General features: G+C 35.5%; 1 protein-coding gene across 1 annotated transcript; it reads right to left on the reverse strand.

The window, feature by feature from the left end:
* Window positions 1-66: 66 nt before the first annotated feature.
* Window positions 67-15,735, reverse strand: LOC126979594 (FACT complex subunit Ssrp1). Its single transcript, XM_050828967.1, has 13 exons — window positions 15,513-15,735; window positions 14,882-15,067; window positions 13,499-13,714; window positions 13,196-13,374; window positions 12,783-13,022; window positions 11,563-11,691; window positions 10,830-10,991; window positions 8,661-8,793; window positions 7,980-8,161; window positions 6,281-6,407; window positions 5,363-5,560; window positions 3,282-3,554; window positions 67-979 (listed from the first exon to the last, which is right to left on the reverse strand). Exons 1-13 carry the CDS (start codon window positions 15,561-15,563, stop codon window positions 884-886), a joined length of 2,172 nt encoding a protein of 723 aa, XP_050684924.1. The 5' UTR covers window positions 15,564-15,735; the 3' UTR covers window positions 67-883.
* Window positions 15,736-24,672: the final 8,937 nt, after the last annotated feature.

Here is a 24,672-nt window from a genome sequence, read left to right on the forward strand (position 1 = left end):
CAACAGATTTTTAATGTACCTAAACATGGTATTGGCAATCTACCTAAATTAATAAAACTACTCAGGTCATTTGGAAATTATATTCATAAGGAAACACAAAAATTAAAATTAAGAACTTAAATCTAATTAATATTAGAACTATTTACACAAACAGAATATGAGAAATCAAAAACATCTCAAGTTCCAGATCAGTTTACTAGATATTTTATAAGGTACATTTCTGTCGCACACAGTCAATATGGCAACACAGGCAACTTTTGTGTAAGTAAAAACAAGCCGGGATTATTACTTTAGTGTGCGTGGCAAGTCTTACACTCGCGATTTGTATGTCACTTGGTGTTAGTGTGCGTGCATTGCTCCAAATAGAGGTTAACAGTTAGCCTCAATTTTTTTTCGACGTTATCATGCTGACACAGTCTATCTAGACGTATAAATGATCTAAGAAGATAAAAGGTAATTTATGCTACGGATCGTTAATGTTAACAAGAAATAGAAATGAGATTACATAGCATTTCCTTTGATTAACGCAAGTGTTACACATTGAAATAAAACATTTTAGGATTAAAACGCGTGTTATTATGTTTTTAAATTATTTTCTGCGTAAAAGTTACTTTTGTATCATTATTTTAGCTATCCCGACGTTTCGTGAACTTTTCAGATAGATGACAGTTTTCAACCAACACTCGGAAGTTTGTTAAAAAATCTTACGAAGTGTTTTATTTAAAAGAGATAATTGATGTGAAAAAAATCAACTCTATGATATACATACTGTTACGCTTAGTATGGTTATTCTGTAGGTACTTAAAAATGAGATTAATTGATGGTATAAAATGTTGGCACTGATGTGGAATTATTTCAACACGATATCGAGTGTTTATTATAATTAATCACTACCGCTTCCGCTCTCGTTGCCGGACCCAGAGGACGCCTCGGCTTCTGATGACGATTTTTTCGATTTTTCTTTTTTTGAGTCCTTCGTCTGTAATGTAAAAATTACTATTATTATTAATTTTTACATTGCAAAATGTTTTGCATTTAAAAATTATTATTAATTTTTAAATGCAAAACCAAGTACTGGTACGTACTTCGACCAACAAATATCCTACAATCACCAGGCGTCTTTTTCTGCCGTGAGGCAGTAATGTGTAAGCATTTCTGTGTTTCGGTCTGAAGGGCGCCGTAGCTAGTGAAATTACTGGGCAAATGAGACTAACATCTTACGTCTAATCGGTGACGAGCGCAATTGTATTGCCGCTCAGAATTTTTTGGGGATTTCGAGAATCCTGAGCGGCACTAAGTTGCAATGGGCAGGGCGTATCAATTACCATCTGCTGAACGTCCTGCTCGTCTCCCCATTTACTGTCTTAAAAGACCAATATGGAAATGATTAAATATCTTCACCAAAAATTTATAAGTTCATGAATGTTTGTGATAAAAGCAGCAAGTGGGTATAAATAAGTATTATCTAAATACGTTTTGGATTAATTTTTAATCCTTATCTATATTGTGATATTAGTAGATACTCATACAAACAATTGTTTCGCCATGGTTAGTTTTGTGGTGATGCTTCGACATGAAGCATACATCCTACTTGAACCAATGATATTTAAAAGTATAGATAGGTTACGAGACAACATTCGGTGTTTGAAAATGATATATATGTTCGTGCTATATATCAGCTTGGTTATAGACAGTCTCTCAAAGAAAAATTTAAAGCAATAAATATTATGACTATTTATTGTCAGTACATTTATGAAAATTTAATATATGTTCACAGAAATCGTCACCTTTTTGCTCTTAATAGTGATTTTCATTATTATAACACTAGAAATAAGGGATTGCTTGTAACTAATTCTAGTAGGCTTCATAAGATACATAATAGCTTTAAGGGTAAATGTATACACTTCTACAATAAAGTCCCAGCCACTGTTCAGGCATTATCTATAAATAAATTTAAATGTTTTATAAAAAAAATGGCTCTGCTCCTATTACTCCACTGCTGAATATCTAAATGATCGGACAGCCTGGGACTAGATTGTGATTATTTTATAGCGACTGTACAATATTGTATATTTTTATTGAAAAGAGCGCATAAAAAAAGAATGCTGGGAGAGTTTCTTGCGCCGCTTCTTCTCTCTCAGAGCACCATTTGTTTCCGAAGCGGTAGTAGTATCTAGTAGTATAAGAAACGACATCAAAAAGAATTCTAAAGGAATCAATTTTGAGAAAATAAATGCCTTTTATGCCTTTTTATACAAACGCACACATGAATAATTTAACATTGCAATAACACACTACATATAATACACTGAAAATATATACTGAAAAAACTCCTACGTAAACAAATAGCGCTCACTGTCTACATCCGCTACCTACCCTAAAACTTGTTTTAGTAGTTTGATAGTTCAGCTACCTATATACGCACTTATAAATTTATTAAAAATTATTACATTCACTGCAACAATTACTTTTTTACATCATTTCCTAAAATATTCTACCTCGATCATACCGCAACAGGCAGCATCAATATTTTGTCATTTCTGTACGTTAATCTATGATCGGCTTGGCGTTGTCATGGCAACATATTTATTTTGTTAGATAAATAATGAAATCAAATAAAATGTTATAATTCACGATTTCCTAACTGTGGTATGTAATTCTATGATTTATTTTACTTTCGTAATTAGTGCATCTTCCCATAATACAAGACGGCATTTTAATGTTGTACCTATATCAAATTGTAAGCAATTCTGTCAACAACAAACGCGTGTGTACCGTTTTCGTATCGAGAGAGCGACTACGACCAAAGGACCAATTGACTCAATTTTGGCTATTGATTATCGGCGCACTAGTGACGTATCTACCTCTTTTAATACTATAATAATATCATTGACTTGAACAATTTCAACATTTCCTTCTAAAAAAATATCACTCTATCTTCTTTTCCTCTTCACCGTTTTTCTCAACTTCCTCAGCGGATACATAATACTTGATAAACAATATAACAAAAATGAAAAAACCAAATTATACAACTATCACACATTTTATACAAATCCAAAAACTGTGTGTGTGTGTGTGTGTATGTGTATGTGAGTGAGTGAGTGTGCACGTGGGTTTGAGTTTGGACCTTTAATCGGTATCTTACTTACTTTTATTGTGAACTTACTGAAGTTCACTTTTAACTCTCGCCAGTATGAGAAATTAATATAAAGTAAATGAACAGTATATGGTTTATGTAGCGGACTACCAAGAATATTATATATAACATAAACAAAACTCACATCTTTTTTCTTATCATTGTCAGAATCGGAGGAGCTGTCATCATCATCGATATACTCTTTGCTGGTGAACTTCCCGGAGCCTGAACCAACGCTGGTATTCTTCTGTTTCTTGCTTGCCGCCGCACTGGGCTTGCTCTTCTTCTCCGCTGCTTTCTTCTCTTTCTCTGCCTGTTTCTTCTTCTGTTTGAACTCGTCCGCTGCGCCACTGTCCTTGTATTTCTTCATAGCGATGTTGTACTCTTCTTTCGCTTTGTTGGCTTTCTCCTCCCATTCCTAAAACATACACCAACATATTATAAACCAACAAAAGCCTAGCATGGACATTGCGTGTTTGTTATGGATCATTACCACTCATTACATCAATTAAATGAATTCACCAAATGTTGTGAGTTTCTCGAGTGTTAATTCCGCTAAGATTCACCTCTGCACGAGGCATCCTCAGGAGGTTTGATTCGCCAAATTTTGTCGGAATCGAATTGAGTTCATACAAATCTTATTACATCATTATTAAAATAAAAAAAAAATAACATTAGATCGCAATTTATTATTAATAAAGCGATAACACGATAATTTACGACTACGCCACAGCACTACACTACAGACGCGCGAGGCGAGTCGTGCGGACAGCGGGGGGAGGTACTCCCGCACTTTACCACAGGCCCCGACTGCATGTAACTGTACGTTGTACAGTGACCATACCTTACCGATGTTTGATATCTTTTGTTGTCTGTAATTTTTTATTTGACAACAATGTCTAACCCTACCCTGTAGAATATAGATTTACAAATAACATACTTAATTTCAAGTATTCTAGTGCTCGTCTCCAGATTATAAACTTTCACTAATGCTTATGCCACACTGTTCACTGCAATCTGAATTTAAATTAATCTGAAGTGTTTTATCGTTGCTTATTCAAATAAAGATGATAAATTATATCTAATATATAAAACTCTCGTGTCGCGGTGTTTGTAGTTAAACTCTTCCGAAACGGCTTGACCGATTCTCATAAAATTTCGTGTGCATATTGGGCAGGTCTGAGAATCGGACAAAATCTATTTTTCATCCCCCTACATGTTAAGGGTAGTCCACCCCATTTTATTTTTAATTTTTAGATTAAAATTTTTATTTTTTTTATGATACAACTTTAAAAAATAAATACAACTTCAAATTTTCACTCGTCTACGATAAACATCGCGATTTTTATATTATTCTGTTACATCCACAGATCCGCCATAGGGTTGCGAGATGGCAATGGATTTTTTTATTTATTACTTTACATGGCAATACAACGTTTGTTGGGTCAGCTGGTATTATGTAAAATGTTTAAGAATGTACATAACTTGAACAAAAAAAAACTAATAGGACATCTGGATTCGAACCGGGGTCTTCTGCTTTCCGGATCACCCAATGTCCCATCTGAGCTATAACAGTCTTGTATATAGTGGCGAAATTTACCTTTGAATTCTATTGTTATTGTAGCTGTTTCTCATTCAAACATGGATAAAACCATTTTTTTTAAATTGAAACCTAGCTAGATCGATTTATCACCCCCGAAATCCCCATGCATACTTATTTTTATGAAAATCGTTGGAGCCGTTTCCGAGATTCAGATTATATATATACAAGAATTGCTCGTTTAAAGACATAAGATTATGATGAGTTACAAGCGCCTGTTTTCATTACGATTAATATATTTTTATTTAGAATGGATAGTAGATTCTAACATTCAATAACTTGTAATGTTAAATTGCAAAAGCTAATTTGAAACCGAAAATAATTAAATATGACGGTTGAAGCCCGGTCACATTGTCCGGGTCTTTGAGGTTGTCCATTATTGTGGTGCTGTTGAACATAGCAGCAAGTCAAACACAGTTTAATAATGGTACACTCCACTAAGCCTTGATTATGTAATAAGAACGTGGTGTTTCCGTCTGTCGCATGTCACACGTCCGTATCGCTAGATAGTTGTTCCGTGACTGACGCCCGGCGCTCCCCCGGCGCCGTTTTCGACCACACTCGCACCGCATCCAATTACACCCGAGCCTTCTTGACTATGACAAACATAATATGTATGTACTGACCGACTTGTCGCCGAGGTCGCGCCACATCTCTCCACCTCGTTTGGCCACGTCGGTGACCTTGATGCCGGGGTTCGCCTCCAGGATGCTCTTCCGGTTCTCGTTAAGCCACAGCATGAACGCGGTCGAGGGCCTCTTTGGGGCGTTCACGTCTTTTTCGCGTTTCTTCGAGGGGTCCTTGCGTTTACGAGGCGCTTCAGACTGAAATATTCAATGTAAAATTAACACGCGCGGGAGTGGTGGTAGAGAATTGCTGACGTATGTTGTAACAAGACAAACATAGCGTGCGAGAGTGAAGAAAATCTCTACCGGAGATACAACAAGATGGAAAAGGAAAGAGAATCTGTTGTTACTGTTTGACAAGTCGTAAACAGTCAGCCACGATTGGCAATAGCTCCTTAGTATTTTGAATATTGAATACTAACGCACACATTAACAAATCAAAATTGGTTATGCGCTATCGGGCTTTTTGATATGAAAATAAGGGACGAGACGAGCATAACGTTCAGTTGAAGGTAATTTATACGCCCTGCCCATTACAATGCAATGCCGCTCAAGATTCTTGAAAAACCCCAAAAATTTTGAGCGGCACTACAATAATTGCGCTCGTCACCTTAAGACATAAGACGTTAAGTCTCATTTGTCCAATAATTTCACTAGCTACAACGCCCTTCTGACCGAAACACAATATTGTTTACACATTACTGCTTCACGGCAGAAATAGGTGCCGTTGTGGTACCCATAATCTAGCCGGCATCCTGTGCAAAGGAGCCTCCACAAGAAAATTTTTATACCAAAAATCCGCAAAACAGTATGGGCCAGGTACCTACATCTCTAGTACTCTTGTTACGTGGCTATAACCACATAAATGACAATTAATGTTATAAAGTTCTTAATTCAAATATTTAAATACAAACTTACAATAGTTTTCGCCTTCTTTGGTTTCTTGTCCTTTTTCTTTTCCTTCTCTTTGTCCTTATCTTTCTTACTATCTTTGGAAGCATTCGATGCGTCAGAGTCCTCTGATGATGAAGGGTTTGTATCATATCTGAAATCATTTAAACATTTGTACTATCTTCTCGCCACAATAGGTCTACTGGCAACCCAAGCGCTGACAGCTATTTCGGTCAACGGATCAGCCTAGCTATCCAACATGGAAATGCTGCAAGTAGTCTTGGTACGCTTCCATGTAATGATAGTTTTAATTTTATGTAGTCATATTGTAAATAGTTATAAGATTAGTTTTCTTTAAACAAATTTATTTATTTATCTGGGCATTCCAAATAGATTACAATAATTCCACATTCTATATACATACATTAATATCTCGAATCAAAAACATCTGTGTCTAAAATTTTACTATTTTATTATATGAGCGGAGAGACACATTCATATGATTGGATTATAATACCAGGTGTTATTTGAAATAAAAAAAGGTAATAAATAATTGCAAATAAAAGATGTTTTTATCACTGAGCCTTTAAGTTGAAGTCACACACAAATTATGTTAATATAATATACCATTATAACAAAAAATGGATATATTTTTTTCAAAATAAAATATAAAACATTGTTTTGTTTCTGAAATATTATTAGTGAGTTGCGACCCTGCCGGTCCAGAGGTTGTTCGCATATTATTCTTTAAAGATTATCGAAAAAGTAGACCATTAATTTAGGATAATTCATCATCAGATAATTTCTATAGAGATTTAATAACTAAATGCTAAAGCTAAATAAGGATGAGCCCACCAGGCACCATTGTTTATTTTTTCTCTTGAACTTTGTTTTCCTACTTACATATAGCAGTAGTGCTATCTCTTAGAGGTACATTTACACGCCGTCTCAGTATGGTATGGCAAATCTGGTGTCTGTATGGCGTCCCCGAGAAATATAGCCCTTAGTAGGGTGAGGCGAACCTGGTGTCTGTATGATGTCCCGGAGAAATATAGCCCTTAGTAGGGTGTGGCGAATCTGGTGTCTGTATGGCGTCCCCGAGAAATATAGCCCTTAGTAGGGTGTGGCGAACCTGGTGTCTGTATGATGTCCCGGAGAAATATAGCCCTTAGTAGGGTGTGGCGAATCTGGTGTCTGTATGGCGTCCCCGAGTAATATAGCCCTTAGTAGGGTGTGGCAAATCTGGTGTCTGTATGGCGTCCCCGAGAAATATAGCCCTTAGTAGGGTGTGGCGAATCTGGTGTCTGTATGGCGTCCCAGAGAAATATAGCCCTTAGTAGGGTGTGGCGAATCTGGTGTCTGTATGGCGTCCCCGAGAAATATAGCCCTTAGTAGGGTGTGGCGAATCTGGTGTCTGTATGGCGTCCCCGAGAAATATAGCCCTTAGTAGGGTGTGGCGAATCTGGTGCCTGTATGGCGTCCCCGAGAAATATAGCCCTTAGTAGGGTGTGGCGAATCTGGTGCCTGTATGGCGTCCCCGAGAAATACAGCCCTTAGTAGGGTGTGGCGAATCTGGTGTCTGTATGATGTCCCGGAGAAATATAGCCCTTAGTAGGGTGAGGCGAACTCGGTGTCTGTATGATGTCCCGGAGAAATATAGCCCATAGTTGGGTGTCTGTCCAATATCATTCGGGTACGGAAGAGTTAAAACAACAAGAACACTCACTCCTCGGCGACGTCGCTCTCCTTGGCCTTGTCGGGGTTGAAGTCCTCGTCGGTGCTCTCGTCGGAGCCGTCGCTGTCGTCGGACGCGCGCTCCTTGGCCTCCGCCTTGACGCGAGCGAGGTACGCGTCGGGCTCCTTCTCCGTGTCCGAGTCGCCGAAGTCATCGTCGTACAGCGCCTTGTCCTAAAAAATTTAAAAAATAAATGTATTTCTGCCGCAAAATAGAGCTGTGCTTGTACTTTTGACGACCCCTATAGCCCACTGACTGACCCTGCCTACTAAGCTAGAGGTCCCGGGTTCGAATCCCGGTAGGTGCACACATTTATATGATGAATATGAATGTTTCATTCCCAGTCATGGATTAAATAACCCAAAGCGAAAGGGCTTAAGTCATGTCGAGCTATTTTTAAATTGCCCCCTTAACTATCAAATTGACCCCCTGTGGAGCGTGGGGCCCACGTTGGGAACACTGACATGGGTACCTTCAAAAAAAGCGCGTACACCTTCCTTTAAGGCCGGCAACGCTCTTGTGATTCCTCTGGTGTTGCAAGAGAATGTGGGCGGCGGTGATCACTTAACACCAGGTGACCCGTACGCTCGTTTGTCCACCTATTCCATAAAAAAAAGCACTGATATAAATTCTAAACTAATAAACAGAGTAAATTCCTAAAGGTGGCCTTACATTCTTGCCGGTATTCTTGACGTGAAGTTTCTTAGACGTGATGTAGTTGAACAGCTTGTCGTATTCACCCTTCTCGATGCTACTGAACGTGTGAACTGTGCCCGACTTCAACTCTATCTCGAAGTCGAACGACCTGAAATATTTATTAAAACGGCTATATAGAAAGTAGGGATAAAATTTGATTAACTTACACAAACATATACTGTCTTGTCAATAAACACAATGTAAAAGTTACTGTAAGTTTAAACTTACTTTTCCCTGTCAACTAAGTTAAATTCAAATTCAATTTTTTTTATTAAAAATAGGATGTGACATCACTTATTGAAAGTCAAAAAACTACCACCCATTCCAAAATGAATGCCTCAGACCTGAGAAGAATGGGCGCAACAAACTCAGCGGGCTTTTTTATCATCGAATAAATATGTTTACAAATTAATATTGTACAATTAAACTTATTATTTAATAGCCTGAGGGCGGTCCCTCCATTCCCAATCTGTGGTATCATTAAGAAAGTCATTTATGTTATAGTAACCTTTACCACACAAACGTTTTTTAACAATTCTTTTGAATAACGTAATACTTTTGTTTTGAACATTTTCTGGGATCTTGTTGTAAAAGCATATACATCGAACCACAAAAGACTTACTAACTCGACTTAGCCGAGTAGTAGGCATCATCAGTTTGTAGCTGTCACACTACTACTAGTATAGATATTTCTTTTGATTCTTTAAGTTAATTCAAAAGTAACTTGTTTTCAAAATTTTCGTATTCTTACCAATTATTAGTCTTCGATATTTTTATTAATATTTAATCGGTATCCATACCAAGCGATATTGTTTTAAACACAAGCTGTGTTTGCCTGTCATTGGGTCTGCATCTCTATTTTTAATATGAAATGTGAATTCTGGTCGTAACTAAGATGTAAACCTATTGGCAAACCCTATGAATAAATAAATAAATAAATAACTTCTACTTCAATAGTCAATGCAAATTATGAAGATATATTAATTTAACTAACTAATATATATAATTTGGAGTTATCTTGCCGGAGTAATACTTCTTATACAAATTATTTGAGTTTTGTTTAGTGTTAATTCCGCCAATATTTGTCTTTAAACAATTCGACACGTGTTTCGCCTCTACAGTCTACACTTCACTCTTCAGTCTCGTGCCAGATTTTGGCGAGACAACACGTCCTGAGGATGCTTCGTGTAGTGGCGAAACACGTGTCGAATTGTTTAAAGACAAATATTGGCGAAATTAACACTAAACAAAACTCAAATCATTTGGATAATTATGGATTTCCGCAAAGTAACGCCTACTTCAATTTTTTTTTTTTGTAATATTTCTTTACAAACTCTTACAGAATATTAACCTTGCCGTCCCATATTCATTCCCAAGGTTCAAAATCAAGAGAACCTTCAAAGTTCCTTCTGTAAAAACCAACCTGGGAGTTCAGGCACCTTTCGCTCGAATTATTTGTAAGTACAATAAGTTAAACAATAACAATTCAGAATTAGACATATTCGGTTGTGGGATGGTCAGATTCAAAGAAAGTGCTGTTAAAAACTTAGCTGGTACTCAATCTTCGATTCCATTCTTTCTAATTAATAAGTTAAATTTAAAATTTATAATTCATTAATTTATGTTCACTATAATTCTCTTATACTTTAGAACTTGTAACATAAGATTAAGAAAATTATATTGTATACTAGCTGACCCAGCAAACGTTGTATTGCCTATATTAAAATCTCGATACAAAAGTATTTTTTTTTATGTGGGCCAATAATCCCGGCCGACCCATGACAGGAGTGGAGCGAGCCCCTAACACCCCGTCATTTTACAAAAATCTGTTTAATTTAATCTTAGCCAAAAGGCCGTGTTGATCGTAGATGGGTGAAAATTTATTGAAATTGTATGTATTTTTAATGCTGACTCATAATCAAACAAATTTAAAAAAAAATGTCAAAAAAAATTTGGCGTGGACCACCCTTAACATTTAGGGGGATGAAAAATAGATGTTGTCCGATTCTCAGACCTACCCAATATGCACTCAAAATTTCATGAGAATCGGTCAAGCCGTTTCGAAGGAGTTTAACTACAAACACTGCGACATGAGAATTTTATATATTAGATGATGTGGTGTGCTTTAATAAAAAAATTACTGACTTGGTGGAAGAAGCGCCTCCTCTGGCGAAGTTAACGGAAGCCATCTCTTCGAAGCGGATATGCACGGGTGGCTTGTGCACATAGATGAAGCCCTTCTCTAGCGGGTACAGGTAGCCGGCGGCTGCCTTGTACGAGCACGCGATCGCGGGCGTCTTGTGGTGCCTAGAGGTGGTGCAATGAGGTAAATCAAAGAGTTGAAAAAAAAAATCATAATAATTAATATATCATTATCAAATATACCAATGGGAGGCTCCTTTGCACAGGATGCCAGCTAAATTATGGGTACCACAACGGCGCCTATTTCTTTCGTGAAGCAGTAATGTGTAAGCATTACTATGTTTCGGTCTGAAGGGCGCCGTAGCTAGTGAAATTACTATAATAGATAGTTATATATATATAGTAGTATAGTATAGATAGTTTATATGTAGCGCCTCTTGCTGCTAGACAACCAATGAAACAGGGCCAGGTTTATTTCTTTAGTGTGGGTCTTACACTCGCGATTCGTATGTCACTTTGTGTTAGTGTGTGCATCGTCAAAAATAGAGGTTAACTGTCAACCTCAATTTTTGTGTCACAACCTCAAATATCACACTCTATCTATATAAATACAGACATATAAATGATGATCAAGAGTTTGTTAATCTCTATTTTGAGAAGATATCATCTGTAAAGTATTCTAGATATTATTGTAACTTATAATTTACATTTTTATAAATACATAGTTTCAAGTTACCCCAAAAAGTCTCCTGGACCAGTGACACGCCGATTTATTATAACTTTCATTATTTTTGCCAGCACTTCGTAAGTGGGCCCCGATAGTTCTTTTGTAATTTTCCCTTCATACTTCTCTTTCAATTCTTCCCTGAAACACAAGTTTTGTATATTACAAAAGTATTTGGAACAACTGGTTCTTCAACCAGGTCAGAGACAGTAATACTATTACGGACATAACATTAAAACCACAACTAAATCACGTCCACATATAGCTGGTTTGGCGAATAGACTTAGTTCTGCAGCATTTGCTGTAAGGAAAATTCGCCAGCTCACAAACGAAGACACGACACATACTGTTATGTCGTACGGTATATTACTGTGGACATGTTAGTGATATTCAAACGATTTTTGTGCTGCAGAAAAGAGCTGTTCGAGCAATCTACAATCTGTCCAGTAGACATTCGTTGAGAGATAAATTTAAGCAGATCAACATATACACAGTACCATGTCAATAAATATTTGAAAACCTAATATTTGTGCATAAAAATATAGATCATTTAAAAAAAAAACAGTGACATTCATAACTGCAACACTAGAAATAAACATAATCTTGCTCTGATTCACACAAGGCTAACGAAAATAGACAAAACATTCAGGGGACAATGTGTCCGTTTTTATAATACAATCCCTGAAGAAATTTGCAAACTACAATTAAAAAAATTTAAAATATTATATAACAGATAAAAGTGCATGGGATTAAAACAATGTAAATAATTTAAAGATCTGCATACTATTTTAATTTATAAGCAGTAGGACTGTATTATTCTATTATTTTTATATTTTCTTGACTTCAAAAAGTGATGCGGTTATCCTATTTTGAGAAATAAACTATTTGAATTTGAATTAAAAAAAATACCAATTACAATTAAGCTATGATGAAACTCAAAATTAACATGACTTTATATATTTAATATAACTTTATATATTTATTGCCATATGCCTATAAGTTCCTGTTTCTGGTTTAAAAAAATATACCATAGATTTGGTATTATTATTTGAGTTCTGGTAGAAAGTCTTGTTTCAGTCATGCATTTTTGTTTTATTATTAATTTTGTAGCAATTTACAAGTAGAAGTAGCAAACTGATTCCTATGAGTATGTTCATAAAGTCAAACTTCCATTAGCGGAATATTTTTCTTGGTGCTGCAATATTAAAATTTAAACTTACATATAAACTTACTCTGTAAATGGTAACTCCAAGCTAGTTTCCTCCTCAATACCAAAGAGCAGCACCAGATAATGATATCTAGTCTGACCCTGCTTGATGGGTGGGTCCAGAGACACCACAAAGAACATCTGCCGTGTGTCCTTATGTGGCAGTAAGAACAGGCGGAGTACTGTCGACATTGGAATCTTGTAGTCAAAGGTCTTACCGTGGAGTTGGAAGAATGTTTGGAACACCTTTATGTCATAGCGACCACTGTAACAAAATTATTTTGATATATTTTTTATTAAACAATCATGCTAGTACTTCATCACTATCACCCATACATACTCTTTTGCAACACCAGAGGAATCACAAGAATTTGGAATTAGATAATTTCACTTAAAATCAAATTAAAAATATAATCTCAAAATATTCTGATGTTATACCGTGGCGTAAGACACTGCAGCTCCCTAAAGATGGCAATAGCATCACCAGAAACTGAGATGACACTGGCTTTGTTCATGACCTGTTGGTGGAATGCTTCCACTGCATCCATGTCACCAGCCAGCTCGCTGGTTGGTATGTGGAACCTCATCTCCATGAGTGATACAGGTGTGTCATCATTCTGGAATTCACAATTCACATTAAAATAGTATTACCTCATTCAACCTGATATCATAATGGATATCTTATGGGATGGGAATAGAATACGAAATATTTACCAATAAACCACAATAAACAATAGTTACCTGATGGAACTCCAGTGTAACTTCATTTTTCCCAGTATTACATTGTGATACATAATGCAGTGGTATTTCAAAGGCTGTGTGTGAGCCGACATTATAACTCAGCACAGCACCATTGAACTTGGCTGTTCCCCAGTTCCAGCCCTTCAATGACAATTCTTTTTCAAGCATATCCTTATTGTAGTTACTTTTGAAGAATTTGGCAACTTTTTCTTGCTCCTAAATAAATTAAAAATACTCTTGAAACATAATCTAGATAATAATAATAAGTAAAAATTATAAACTTTATATTTTTTCAACAACATAATATGGTTATGGAATGGTAGGGGAGGCCCTACCACAAAAAAACATATTCAGATCATGTCTGGTGGTTGTGGTTTGTGAGGATCATGGCAGTCCATACTCTTTTGTAACATCAGAAGACTAAAAAGGAAACACCAAAGCAAGCATTGAAAAAACATTTGAATTCAACTTACAAATCAATTCTAAAACGGAAAACACATTAGTATGTGGCAAGCAAGGATTGACTATGGGGCTCTGTGGTAAGAGCCAACAAATCTACATATTGGAACACTACTACTTTTTTTTTGTTATAATGATGAAATCTAATGCATAAAATTCTTGTGTCACGGTGTGCGGGACCGAACTCCTCCGAAGTGGCTTGACTGATTCTCATGAAATTTTGAGTGCATATTGGGTAGGTCTGAGAATCGGACAATATCTTTTTTTCATCCCCCTAAATGTTAAGGGGAATTTATTTTTTTAATTTTTTTAACATTTTTTTTTAAATTTGTATGATTATGAGTCAGCATTAAAAAATACATACAACTTCAAATTTTCACCCATCTACGATCAACGGCTACTTTTGTATCGCGATTTTAATATCGGCAATACAATGTTTGGTGGGTCAGCTAGTTAAATTATAAAAATCAAATGAATTCCAGTTGAACTCCATAGAAACATAGAAGTACCTACTACTATTTTTAACAATAAGTATTTATATGTGACATATATTTTAGAGGAGTGACTTTAAGTGTTGTTGCTATTAAAATCCTGAACTTGCAAAGTATATTTTGTAAGTGCATTAAATTGCAAAATTACTCAATGTTGTGGAATGTTGTAATTTTAATTTTTGACATAAAATATACATGCCTTCCTACTTAGCCAATTCATTTATTATCTTTGAAACAAAGAACACAATGTATTCGAAAAGAGGCCTAAATTTCATTGCTCATACAGACATAGAGTTTTGGTAAATTATAATACTTTAATAATACAAGTACTTATAAGAAATATTGGTTTTACAATAATGTTAATACATTTTGACTGTATTCTATATTTCAGTAATTGAAAAGTACATAGATCGGTAATTATTTGAATACTTACTCCCTCCTTAAAACCTCCATATCTATGTAAGGTACCATTTTTTAGAAAAACTCTGAGTCCCCATGAACCAATAAATTTTTGAAAGTTTACTAGTTCTATATCATTGGCTGAGATCTGTTCAACTTTACCAGTCTTGCTGTTTTTAAATATAATATTCTGGTCTGTCATTTTCAATCTTCCTGGTACCTATTAGAAAAACAAATAGTTTTTAGGATGTGTGATATTTATTAGTTAGGTATAAAATATATTTTTAATGGAGATCATTTTAGATAGGGATCTGCTTCTTTGTAATGCACATACAACATAAAATAGTCTTAAATTTGTAAGTAAAATTCCTCCACATTGTGTTAATTTTTTTCTATTAGCTTTTTAAACATATATAAATAGGAAAATAAACAAATTATATGAACTTCTATACATGTGCCATACAAGTTAAACAGTTCTGTTGTCTGTGAATTAGAGACTAACAACAGTCCAAACAATGTTCATGTGTAGGTAGTGAGGCAAGTTACTATTTTCTATTAAAATAGTTGAATTTTTAACATTAAAAGGAACTTGAAGTATGGTTTAGAATCGTTTTTACCGGGTTTCTATTCAACATTGTAAAACAAAGTAAATCGCGCGAAATTACCATGTTGCCCTTTATTTCTGCGGAAACATCGTTGTATTCTAAAAATTCCATTGTTTTAAAACTATGCGAGTACTAATTTCCGGAGCTGTCGATAAATACTAAGCTGAAAGTTCTGAAAAATCAGAATATTGTGAAATTCCTAAATAAGAGTTTTAAACTTTTAAGGAAACTCACAAAAGACGAAATGAAAAGTCTAAAAACGGTAGGTGCTACCGCCTGTTGCTGACATTGACATATTATGATTTTTTTTTTGGGATTTTATGACCACATATTATGAATTTTGGTATTATTATTTTTTATCACTTCCCATAAATGGTAAAGGAATAAAAACATAGTCATGCAGCCATCGTCAAAGGTATGATTTATGATAGAAGAAATTTCACTGTTAAATGCACGCCCTCTAGGCTATATATTATTGCTCCCAGTTTCTTTACTTTTACATTTTACAATCTATTCAGTTCATAGACTGAATAGATTGGCCTGTCAAGTGTTAACTTCCGTTGCTGTCTACCTAAACCTATGATTATTATTATTGTTGGGCTTGATGGCGGATCGTTTTAGATTTCGCCAATGACGAGTGTATATTAGTCAACTCTGCTATATATGGCTTCGTGAATAAACAAGGTCACAGAAACTAAGAAATTTGTTACTGCTGAGATTATTTACCGCAAAGAACACTGTTGATGTATCTAAAACAAAAAAAAACAAACACAAAGGGTTAGTTGGTTAAAAGACAAACAAACTAAAGTTTTATATTATTTTGGTTAATAAATGAACATAAAATATAAACAAAAGGGGAATTAACAAAGGAGAGTAATGATTTGAAATTAGTGGAGCGAGGGAGGAAGGAGATCATAAAGAGAAGAAGACAATCGAGGGCAACTGCAAAAGATGTGATTGGGAGTTCCTTCATCAAGTCCACACTCACAAAGAGAGCTAGGTGTCTCTTATATGCAGCTTAGCCAGATGTACGGGGGCACACGCGTGGCCTAACCTTAATCTACAGACTGTACTTGTAACGCGTTTATGAGTATCTTTGAAATTGCAGAACCAAGGACGAGTAGGAATTGAGGATTGGACATTTAAAAGAACTAGTATTTTGCCAATACTTTTTCCGGGATGATAAAAGGCGTTGTCTTGCGACCTGAAGTAAGTCATTGGGATAGACTGTGTAGTGGTCCATACTTCCAGAATTTGTTGCATGTTTGGATTTAAATTGGTTAGTTGCAATAGTCTGTAGGGGGGGGGGGGGGGGGGTAAGAATTTAGGATTACATTGTACTTGGGAATCCAAACTGCTGCACTAACACTTGCCAAGGTCTGAAAACTTTGAAGCATCAGTGTAAATGATGACCCAATCATGCCAATGTTTAGCTATCTATTGTTTTGACTGGGAATTTGCAACATGAGAGTTCTTTTCAATACCAAGATCCAAGAGAATTTGGGGTTGAAAGACAATGGAGTGAAAAGGGATACCAAAAAGAGGAAACTTTTGGCACTGGAATATGGAACAAGGTAGACGGAGATATGTAACAAAACTATTGAAAAGGCAGGGATAATCTTTATGAGACCAGTATTTATTAGAAGAAATCAAGTCTGACAGGATATGAAGTTTAGAAATAATGGGATGATAAGGATGAATGAATGAGTTTCAAATGAAAACGGTCAGATAAAAATTGTCTCCTGAGGTACAGAGGAGCATCACCACATTCTACCTGGAGAGCATTAATAGGGGATGATTTCAAAGCACCACATATTAACCGAAGGCATTTCGATTGTATTTTGTCGAGGGAATACAGGGCAGATTAATTTCAAGGGTGGTATGGCAAGGTATGGGTGGCATCCCCACCAAACTCTGGATAGAGAACGCAAAATGTTCACATTATTTAACAATATTGTTAATATGTTGAATTCCAGTTAATCTAGAATCCAGAACCGTGCTTAAAAACTAAACCTTGTCCCTAACAGTAAATTTCTGTTGGCTATATGATATTGAAACATCAGAGAGGGATCTAGATCCAGAAAAAACAACCACAGGGCTTTTAGGGATAGATAATGACAATCCATGATTTAGAAGCCAATCATTGAGATAGCTAATAGCTGAATTATGGCGTGAAGCAGCCTCCTCAATTTTATTAACAGACATATAGAGGGCCATGTCATCGGCATATTGGAGTATTTCACAAAAGGAATTGACTGAATGCTCTAAATCATATGTGTATACTGTAGAGTAATGGGCTAAGGACAGAGCCTTGGGGAAGCCCTTTCCATACCTGTCTGGGAGAACGATTATAATTTGGGGAACGAATGGTTACAGAACTCGGAGAGAGGAGATTAAAAATTATATTTACAGTCTTCACAGGAATACTCAGCTGGAGCATTTTCTGCCTGAGCACTGGAAGAAGAACATTTTCATATGCAGATGATACATCTAAAAACACACCTACTAGAGGTTCATTATTAGAAAAGGAAATACGGATATCAGTGACAAATGTGCTTAGACTGTCCAAAGTACTAGAACCCTTGCGGAAACCAAACTGGGACTTAGCCAATATATTTTTACTCTCCACTATCCATTCTAAGCGATTCTTAATCAAGATCTTCTTAGATCCAGGCCTAAGCCATGTCTCCTGAACAGTGAAGACAGAAGGATAGCATTTATTGATAAGTGTAATAATTTCATTCTTCTTGTGACGAATGCTGTGACAATTCCACTGAAGGATGTTTGGCATTTTGAATAGTTTTGTTAAGCTGAGTAAGTTTAGATATGATGTTTTTCGGTAGTTGACAATCTTCAAAACGAGATACAATGTTCAAAATAGTGGAAAGTAAAAGATCTAGGAGATTATCATTGTTGTTTCAATTTTTCTGACGGGATAGCACATCCATTGGAAGGCTAGAGTGAGGAGAATTAATTATAGCTTGATCAGCTTGTCTGTTATAGCCTGGGGAAGCAGGCGGAGCTGAAGAAGTTCTTTGGGTATAATATCTTTCGTCTATATGAAATTGGACTGGGAGTTGATTGTTTATAGGTTGGAGATTGAATAAGAGTTTGGGAGGTTTGACGAGGCAACAGAGGAGGAGATTATAATTATCAGCAAAAGTATTTCTCACTTGTGGGGATCTAACTGATGCCTCAGAATATGAAATATTCTTCTGAGACATAACGAATTTAATTGATTTCTATCTTCTCTCTCTCGTCTCTAGTGTTTGGGGCATTTTGGGTAAGTGGCTTTATGGTTTCCTGAGCACAAAAGGCAAGTAGGGGTCAGAGAAGCACTTGTACAATTTATTCCGGCTTGTGGTTGAGCACAGATGAAGCAACGTTCTTTTGAACGGCATTGCGAAGAAATATGACCAAATCTGCAGCATTTATTGCATTGGATGGTAGGTAGAATATATGTCTGTACTGGTAATGAGGTGAAAAAACAATACACCCTATCTGGGAGCTCTTGCCCTGTGAATGTTAGTACCACCGTTGGGGTTGGAATCCAAGTATTAATATTGTTGTCAGGTGATTTTCTATTGAGCCGGCGTGCCCTAATAACACGCCCAAATTCCTCAGGAACCTCAATGGAAGAGACAAGATCCTCTAAAGTCCACTGCACTGGGACGTCTCTTACAATACCCATGCGGGTCACATTATATGATGGTATAATGGCGTCATATTTAGCTGCTACGATACTATTGTGTTCCAGAAATGCATTCGTGGCATCAGCAGTTTTAAATTCGACAAAAACTAGGTTTCGACCTATGTGTTTAACACCATCCTTGACTAGGAAAAGTGTCCAAACTTAATTGTTCGAAGTATAGTGTTTGATGAAGGAACACAGTCTTTACTCACGTGTACCAAAAAAGGTGCAACATCTTGATTCGAATAACGTTTTCTATTTCCTTCATATTCTGGCAAGGTATATATCGACTGTATGGATCCTATTTATAGAATTTTTCTTTGTAAGTTGAGACGAAGCAGGATCTACCTAACTTTGTCGTTTCCTAGAAAGTTTCTTCTAGTTTCCTTCCTTTGTTTGCCGGTTCGAGTCCATATCCATGGGTGATGGGATATTATTGAAATTTTGATCAGAAACGTAACCTCCCCCGGGATCGGGAGCAGGGACGTCATCAATCATATTTATACAAATGCAATACTTACAATACTTATTCAGACAACACACTTACATATAAAATTTATAATTAATAATTAGTTAATCAACAGAAATTAAAATGCAGCAAACACACACGACAATTAATTAATAATAAGAAATTGCTATAAACAAATCAAACACTTGTTTCAAGAACTCACCCCCTGACCCAATATTTTGATTTTCGTTCTACCCTAACCTAAGCAGGGGCGGGAACGAGTGAACGAAGGAAGGCGCGCTTATACAAAAAAAAATTGTTTAAATTATTGTTCATAGTGCATATATTTTTCATACTTGTAAATTGTTTATCCTGGTTTATAAATATTCGATTTTTGTATATATAAATTGTTAAGTGCGCTTCCCCATCGCCATGGGGAAGCGTACAGGTAAAAGGCCGAAGAACGGCCAGAGCGACGCAGAACCAGCAGACGAACTTCCCCTATCCGAATCCTCGGTATCTGACGCGGAGGTGACTGAACGTCTCATTGTAAGAAGAAAGGATAAAGAGAAGTATACCCCTTATAGAGCGACAAATTATTATAGGTTATACGACGAAAATTCAAATAAGAAGGAATTTATTGTATTTCTCAATCGCAAGCAGGGTGAAGTCAAAATATCAGACAAGGACAGGTTGGGTCTGTCAAATGGAATCAGGAGGCATTGCGTATCGGGTGTGTTGCACCTGAGGTCCGTTAATGCTTTTAAAGTTGGTGTTACCTTTGACCTGCCTAACAATGCGAACGTATTTTAAAAAAATGAAAAGTTACTTAGCGAGTTGGAGATGGTTGCCTCAATTCCGGCTTCTGAAACGGAGGTCACTGGAGTTCTTACTTCTGTTCCCACTGATTACTCCAACAAAAAAATTCATCAATTAATTGCATCGAGTAAAAAAGTTATTGCTGTGAGAAGGTTCATGCGGCGAGTAAAGGACCCACAGGGTGTTGTCTCCTTTGTTCCAACGCAAACTGTTGCAGTCACATTTGCATCAACGTTGTTACCTGAGTATGTAACACTTGATCACTGGAGGCATGAGGTTAATGTATATGTACCCCCTATTAAACAGTGTCTACGCTGTATGAAATTTGGCCATATTGCTAAATTTTGTAGAAACAATGAAGTTTGTTCCATATGTTCTGACAATCACAATTTTAAAATGTGTCCAAAAACTTTAACAAAATGTGCCAACTGTGGTGGAGATCACATAGCTATCTCATCTACCTGTCCTCTGAAAAAACAAAAAATTAAAGAAAACAAAGTGAAGTCCCGTAGTGTTAGATACTCAGATCTCTTCAATGAATCTGCTTTCCCTCAATTAAACTCAAAGTATATTGACACACACCTGAGCAATCTTATAAAATCTGACAAATTTATGAACCTCTTGGTTGAAGCAGTTTTACAAATTTGTACAAATAAAGATAAGTTAACTATAAATTCAAATAGTATTAAGGAAATTCTGAATAACACTTTTAGAAAAAAGACACCTAGTTAATTGTTATTATGGATACATTGAATATAGTGCAGTGGAACGCTCAAAGTATTATTAGTAATAGGCTTATTTTTACAAGGTTTTTATATGAAAATCATATCCATATTGCTATAATTTCGGAAACTTGGTTAAAACCACATCAGTATTTTTTAATAAAAGGCTATAATACAATAAGGAATGATTGTGGTAATAAACACAATGGTGTAGTCATAATAATATCACATTTTCTAACATAAATACATATTATGATAGTGCTCTACAAAATGTTTGCATTAAAATTAATAACAAAGAACTGAGTATTGTGAGTTTTTACAGTCCTTCCAATTCAAATCCTCCATTTAATAAAAACAATTTAAACAGTTTAATTAAGTCCATTCCAGAGCCAATGATATTTGCAGGTGATTTCAATGCTCATCACATGTTGTGGGGATGTGTTGATACATTGCCTCGAGGTAAAGATGTTTTAGAGGTTATAGATGAGAATGGTCTTGTTATTCTGAATAATGGTCAAGCTACCACAATAGGATCTCCATCTTGGCGTCCTAATGCTCTTGACTTGACTTTGGTAACTCCATCTTTGGCTCTTTTATGTGACTGGTCAGTTATTGACAGTCGTCTGGGCAGTAGTTATCATCTCCCTGTAATAATAAAAATGGCAGTAAGTAGTGATAGTATTAGTTTGCAAAACACATTATGTAATAATCTACATTTGCCCACTCACCCTAATTATAAGCAGGTGAATTGGAATATGTATAGTAACTTAGTTGTTTCTTATTTGGATGATGTTAAATTTGACACTTTATCTTCAATATATGCTTTTATTTCCTTTTGTAATATTTTACTTTCTGCTGCCAAGCAGTCAATCCCTAGCTGTCTGTTTTCCAAAAGGATGCAATCCTTTTTGACTGACAGAAAAGTATATGTAAAATTTAATAAACATTTGTATGGACCACGACTTTCTTCTCTAGGTGTTTGTCAGGGGGGAATATTGTCTCCTTTAATTTTTATTATGTACATAAGACGATTGAACCTTATTTTGGGGCCAAATATAGTAAACCTACAGTATGCAGATGACTTAGTCGTCTATGTATCCGGAGTTGATCTGATTAATTTAGCCGCTACTATTAATAAAGCACTTGTAAATTTATATCAATACTTTTCTTATCTTAATTTAAATGTAAATCCAACCAAATCAAAAGTCTTTGTGATTGGTCGTAAACGCATCATATTGCCTCCCATTTTATACAATGGCATTCCACTGCCTATTTCATGTGACATAAAATTTCTAGGTGTAACATTTACTCCAAAACTTTCTTGGAAAAAATATACAGATAGTGTTATAATTAAAGCGAATAAAGCTTATAATGTATTAAAATCTTTGTGTGCAACGTCGTGGGGAGCGGATCCTAAAATATTGTTAATTTTGTATAAATCGCTTATTCGTAGTCATTTTGAATATGGCTTTCATTGTTTCGCCGCAGACAGCAAAATTGTTAATAGTCTGGATAAAATACAAAATAAATGTATGCGTACAATATTGGGTGCACTTAAAACTAGCCCAATAGCTGCTATGCAAATCGAGGCCAACCTTCCTCCTTTGTGTATTAGATTTAGTTATCTTAAAGAAAGATTTATTTTAAAGCTCTATAGCTTGCCGACGAACAATCTTCTTAAGAATCTTATTGCTTATCAATCGTCTTCATTTCCGAGACAGTTGTTTATCTTGCAAGATTTTTCTTCATTTTTTAAATTTCTACAAGATTTAAATATTCATCGGAATAATGATATACTTCCCTGCCATGCAGGTTCTTTTCGATGTAAATATTCTGCAATTAATGTTGTAATAGATCCAAATTTAACTTCAAAAGAGGAGGTTCATGTATTATTGTCAGAATGGTCTAATTGTAAATTTGTTTATACGGATGGCGCAAAAAACAATAATAATGTTTCTTTTGCAATCTACCTTCCTGAAATTAGGAAGGGTATTGGCTTTAAGATTAATAGATATGCCAGTATTTTTACTGCTGAAGCCGTCGCTATTCTTTTTGCTTTAAAGCATATTAAGAAACAAAATCAACTTAATAAGAAGTGGGTAATAGTTAGTGATAGTATGAGTGTGTTAAAAAGTTTGTCAAATAACAAAATGAGTGCTAACATCAATTACATCATTTTTGCTATAAAGGAATTGTGGTTCGAACTATGTTTAATCGACATTAAAGTGGATTTCGTTTGGGTCCCGTCCCATATAGGAGTAGCAGGAAACGAAAGCGCTGATTTTCTAGCTAGAACTATCATTAATATATCCGATCTATCCCTATATCCTGATTGCAAAGATCTAGACATTAACATACCATATACAGATATAATAAGTAATCTAAAACAGCGTATGACTCTTCTTTGGGGAAGATATTGGTACAATTGTACAGAAGTTGAAAATAAGGCTCAATCGTATACTTTGTTAGATAATCCCGTTAATAGCACACCCTGGTTTTGTAAGTTTAAAAATAACGCTCACAGAAAGTTCTATACTACAATAACACGAATGCGTATTGGTCACTATCGATTGAATTTTCATCTTCATCGCAAAAAAATTGTCTCCTCTCCTTTTTGTGACCATTGTAATAAGCAACAAGATCAGTCTCTGGATCACATCTTTTTTGATTGTTCGTCCTTTGGCATACAGCGCCTTGTGCTGATGGATGAGCTACTGGAAATATATGGTGCACCCAATATAATCCCGCTCTCAGTAATAGATCTATTAAAGGACACATCAACTTATATGTCCTTGTATAAATTTGTATGTAGTACTGTAAATACATTGTAATTTGTAGATACATACGTTGTAAATTTGTTTATAATTATATAAATACGTTATAACTTGTACATATACAACTAGTAATAGCATAGCGCAATTCGCGAACTGAACAGATAATGTAAATAGGTAGGTATTATTCTAAAAAGTTATGCAAATTACACTGGATTTGACTTTAAGAAAAGGGGAAAATTATTAGAGACTATATTACTGGATTTGGACTTACTAAAAGGAAAATATGGAAAATATTCTTTAGAGAATTATACATTAACGGAAATGGTAAAATAACTGATGACTTTAAGACTGGATTGGATTTGATGAAAGAAACTACTATAAATATTCGCTATCGAATATACATAATTGGAAAAGGAAAATGGAAATAATATAAGATGAAATGAGAAAACTGGATTGGACTTTTTGTAAAACAAAATAGTGAAAATAATAAATACCAAAGAAATGAAAATACTAACGACAAGGCAGTAAGGCCCCTGGCTATAGCCTGTTCGAAAGAACGAATTAATATAAAAAAAAAAAACTAACCTAAGCAGTGTACGTACATAAACCTCTGACACTGACACTCACTTGACAGTTGGTATATCACTTTTGACATAAAGTAAAATTTAATTTCAGAAATCACAGAGTCAGACTTCAACTCAAATCAGAATGTTGTAATATTTACTGACTACATTACGGATTACCATTTACCATCAGTTTGTATTTG

This window comes from Leptidea sinapis, chromosome 3 (genome assembly GCF_905404315.1).
Source record: "Leptidea sinapis chromosome 3, ilLepSina1.1, whole genome shotgun sequence".
Classification (NCBI taxonomy): Eukaryota; Metazoa; Arthropoda; class Insecta; order Lepidoptera; family Pieridae; genus Leptidea; species Leptidea sinapis.

What these genes read in the sequence shown, in the direction of transcription:
- LOC126979594 (XM_050828967.1), bottom strand. Translation starts at nt 15,563, where the DNA reads ATGGAATTTTTAGAATACAACGATGTTTCCGCAGAAATAAAGGGCAAC. An exon ending in CAGAAATAAAGGGCAACATG is followed by an intron (nt 15,068 to 15,512) that starts GTAATTTCGCGC and finishes TTTTTCTAATAG; the next exon opens with GTACCAGGAAGATTGAAAAT. An exon ending in CTGCAGTGTCTTACGCCACG is followed by an intron (nt 13,023 to 13,195) that starts GTATAACATCAG and finishes ATTTTGTTACAG; the next exon opens with TGGTCGCTATGACATAAAGG.